This window comes from Myotis brandtii, unplaced genomic scaffold, assembly GCF_000412655.1.
Source record: "Myotis brandtii unplaced genomic scaffold, ASM41265v1 scaffold251, whole genome shotgun sequence".
Taxonomy (NCBI): Eukaryota; Metazoa; Chordata; class Mammalia; order Chiroptera; family Vespertilionidae; genus Myotis; species Myotis brandtii.
The window spans coordinates 1,747,177-1,751,345 of NW_005359516.1; the positions used below are offsets into that span (position 1 = coordinate 1,747,177).

Sequence of the window (4,169 nt, forward strand, 5' to 3'; positions counted from 1 at the left end):
GATGTTTCTCTCTCATCGATGTTTCTAACTCTCTATCCCTCTTCCTTCCTCTCTGCAAAAAAATTAATAAAATATATTTTTAAAAAAGAGAGAGACTGATGGTGGAAGTGGGGTCACCGTGTGACGTTGGCCAGGCCCCTGCACTTCTCTGGGCCAATTTACTCGTCTGTGAAGGAGAATAATATCCCTGCCCTTTGACCTGTTGACAAAAGAATGTCCAACCTTAAGGAAATTTCTTGTAAGAGTTTGAGCCAAACTGATGAGGACTGCAGAGAAGCAAAATCTCAACGGGTTGAGAAAATATTCCAGAGAAAGTCAGTTTAGAGCTACAGACAAATCTCATTTCTCAAATGTCTCCCATCTGGATGGAACATTTCGGTTCTCCACCAAGTTGTTCACAGAAAAAAATGTCTCAGTTGTCGAACCAAACTTCGGTTTTTGAACTGACAACCGTATCAGCTTGACAAGAGGCGTTTCTCAGGCAACAAACAAAGGAGAGAAGGTTTTTGTTGCTAGCAAAATTAACAATTAGCACAATTTTAAAATATAAAAAAGCCATCTAGAGTGCTAATGTTGCTAAGAGTGTGAAAGAAACAATGATCACAGACAGTTGAAGAGGTAGAAAAACTGTTGTTGATTTGGAAAAGCAGTTAGCCAGTGACAGCCATTTTCTGAGGCGATGATATAGGAACAAGCAAAGATGCTACATGTTGACCTGGAAGACATTCCTGGACCGAATGCTTAAAGTGACTTTGTTTAAGGCTAGTAGGAGGTGGTTTGATAAATTTAAGAAAAGAAGTGTCTATTTACAGATTAAACAGTACATTAGACATGTACTGTATATAAGAAAGGTTAAAACAGGGAATCATTTGGGGGTCTGGAACGGATTAATTCAATTTACATTATTTCTAATGGGAAAAAAATGATTCGGTTTTTGGAATAAATTGAGTTTGAGAACCGAGGTTCCACCGTGTTTTATACATTATTTATACATTATAATCAAAGGAGGAGCCTTCAGGAGGGTCACATGAAGTTCATTGGTGGTAGATTAGGGAGGCAGGAGAATGCAAAAGGGGGATCTCTAGGACTGGATAAAGACTGCAAGGGAGAGATACGCACTCTTATTACATTGTGGGTACAGGATAGTTAACATTTACACCACATAGAGATGGTTATGCCCTGAGGGGTTGTGAAAAGGAGATGACTTTGACATTTCAAAGGTATGTTACCTTAGATACAAAAAGACATAGACAGGCCCCCTTGAGGTAAAGACTGACCTTAGTCAAGGAAGTTCATGCCTGGGACGTGACTGCGCCATGACCCACTTTTAGTCAGGAATTTTTATGTTCATACCATTCCATGTGGTTACTTTCGGTCTCTGAGTTTGTAAGGGCTCCATGCTGGCCTCCCCTGAGCTCGTCGGGTTTAGTTTGTGGACCTTTTTGGTCCACAGGCCTCACAAAGCTGTTGTGAGCCGGAAACGGATGTATGGGCGCACGGAGGAGACAAGGTGTCGTGTGGGATATTATCATCTGGTAGTCAAACCTGAAGAGCCTGGGGAGGCCAGGGGAGGGCCAGCCGGTGAGGAAGGCTTCCCAGAAGGGATTTTGCTCTGGGTAGTGTGTCCCTGAGACCAGCGCCTTCCCTGCAATCAGTCACCAACCTGGCCCTGGCAGGGAGAAGGAGGCCCGGCAGGCCTGAATGCCGCAGGGAGGCCAAATTTGGACATGGGCTAAGAGGTTGGCCAGTGCAGGAGGTGGAATGTGGCCAGGGCTGTGGGAGGGAGGGCCTGCGTTCCCAGTGACTGCCTGACAGTGACTGTGATGACTTCGAGTGGGGGTTCCAGCCAGCCCCCGCCACAGGCTGAGGGCCCTCACAGTCAGCACAGAGAACGTTCTTTCTCCCCAGGGAAGGGGGAGCCCACTTCGAGGAGCCAAGCAGCAAAAAACAGGCAGGATCACAGACTGACATCAGGCAGATGGGGGAGGGGCTCAGTCAGAGACAGGGATGTGGATGGAGGATGGGAAAGACTTCTATAGACAGCGCTTGAGGCTGAAATAATGATGAGAGGAGCCAACACCAGCAGTACTTCCTGTGGGTGAAGTACTTCTGGGTTAGAAAGTGCTTCCCCATTCATTATTCATTCGTTCCTTTCTCCTGCGAGGGTTCTGAGCCTGCCTGGGTAGGGGGACCAGGGGGGTCATAAAGTGTGAGGGTAGTGTGTGTGTAGGGGGGATACTGGAAGGTGGGGGTGTGATCAGGGAAGGTGGAGGAAAATCTGCACCCCAGAGGAGACAAGACCCCTAAGAACAGAGGCAGGGGCTCAAGGTGGGCTCTCTTAGGGTTCATCTGTGCACTGGACCGCCCGCTCCAGGTGCTGTGCACAAAGCCTGCTCAGCCCTTGGGTGAGAGACGGTGATGGGAGAGAGGTGCCGGAGGGAGAGGCAGCTGCTTAATGTCCTCCCTCTACAGCCTGAGAATATCCTCCCTCCCCTCAGCCACAGGGATATTGTCAGTACAAATAGTGCTCCCTGGAGTTGTACAACACGGAGCCCAGGGCCCTCAGCCAAGCTGCAAGCTTGGGCCATGCAGGTGAGAAAACAGAGGGAGTGTGGAGGCCCCCATCCATGCCCTTGCCCTTCCCCTGGAAACACCTCGCTAAAGCTCGTTTCCAGAGGCAGCTGTGGGAAACTGGGGAACAGGTCAAAGTGGCACGTTAGGAAAAACACACAGCTGGAGTGTCACCTCCAAACACAGCTGGAGGATCACCTCTAATGCCCCCTCTGTCCCTCCTCCTGGTCTAGGCTGCTTTCCTGGCCGCAGGCCCAGGAGAGTGTGTGTGTGTGTGTGTGTGTGTGTGTGTGTGTGTGTGTGCTGTTGTGAACACATGCCTGTGTCCTCTTAGTGTCCCTACTCCTTGGAACACTGCAGGTGTCACATGCACTCGCAGATGTGCAGGTGTGTGGGAGCATGTGTGCACACAGGCACCTGGGAGCAGGGATTTCCAGGAGCTCATGAAACTGAAAGGGACGGGCTGATACTCTGAGTTCCAGGTGCCTGGGATGTAGCCCCTTCTCTAGGGAGAAGGGGATGACTGTAATGGAGGCTGAGGGAATGCGCAGGTAGCTCTCACACTCCTGCCCCTGGTCCTTCTCCCACAGTTTGTCTCCAAACCCAAAGACCCTGCTGTGTAGCCCCAGCTCTGGCTTGGCCCCTGAGGGTGGAGAGGAAGCTGACCGGGCCCAGCCTTCACCTCCAGAAGGAAAGTCCTCAGACCCACGTGGAGATCATCCCGTGGGAGATGCCAATCTGACAGGGGAGCAGGCCCCCTGCTCGGAAGCCCCCATCTGCTGACGGAGATACCACCCCCAGGCGTCACCCCCACAGGCTCCCGGCTAGGGGTAGGGGAAGAAAGTCCTTAGAGGTGGTGCTGGTGACAGTTGTTCCTGCTGCTAAATTTTCCCTATCCAGTGCCCAAAGCCAAGGTAGTGACCCCTGGACTGGTGGGCGGTGCCGCTGCCCCAGTGGCTGCTGGCCTGCCCGCCTAGCCTGTGACTGAGATCCAAGGCCTCGGCCTGGGCCCCGCGGGGAGAGCTGGGTTATAAATAGGCCTGAACCCAGCCTTCCGGGGAGAGTCGGGGAGCCCGACAGCACAGAGCTTCGCAGCCCACCGCGCAGAAAGACCTGTGCTAAGAGATGCCGTCTGTGGAAAGAGACACTGCGCCGCCTTCCAGGCCCACCTCAGCCCCAACCTGGGCTCAGCTTCAGTCCGAGAAGCGCAGCTCAGCCACCGCTCCCTCCCTGCTGTTTCCCTTTGAGTCCCCAGGACATGTTTCTTTGCAGCCCCCAGAGTCAGCCTGGCCGGGGCGGTGAGTCTTGCCGGTCACGGAGGGCCGCGGCGTCCCCTGCCCGACCCCCGCCTCCTGCCGGCCGGGATCGCAGACCCCTCCTACCTGCAAACACCGCGGAGCAGTAGGCATCGCTGATGTCGGTGTCCGGTGTTCGCACATTCTCGGCGTAGAGGATGAAGACCCTCAGCATGACTGGCACGAGTTAGGGCCCTGGCCCCAGGGCGCGGAGAGGACCGGGGAAGGGCGCGGCGAGGGTGCCTCCCTGGAGAGCGCGGCTCAGAGCACTGGCTCCCTTCGCAGACCTGCCCTAAGGAAGAC

General features: G+C 53.3%; 1 protein-coding gene across 6 annotated transcripts in view; it reads right to left on the bottom strand.

The window, feature by feature from the left end:
• Window positions 1-4,162, bottom strand: part of DYSF (dysferlin) — a 205,276-nt gene extending 201,114 nt beyond the window's left edge. For all 6 annotated transcript variants that reach the window (XM_005867776.2, XM_005867772.2, XM_014540931.1 and 3 more), the window contains exon 1: window positions 3,954-4,162. In XM_005867776.2, the coding sequence (XP_005867838.1) occupies window positions 3,954-4,041 (88 nt within the window). In that variant the 5' untranslated portion in view covers window positions 4,042-4,162. The remainder of the gene's footprint in view (window positions 1-3,953) is intronic.
• Window positions 4,163-4,169: the final 7 nt, after the last annotated feature.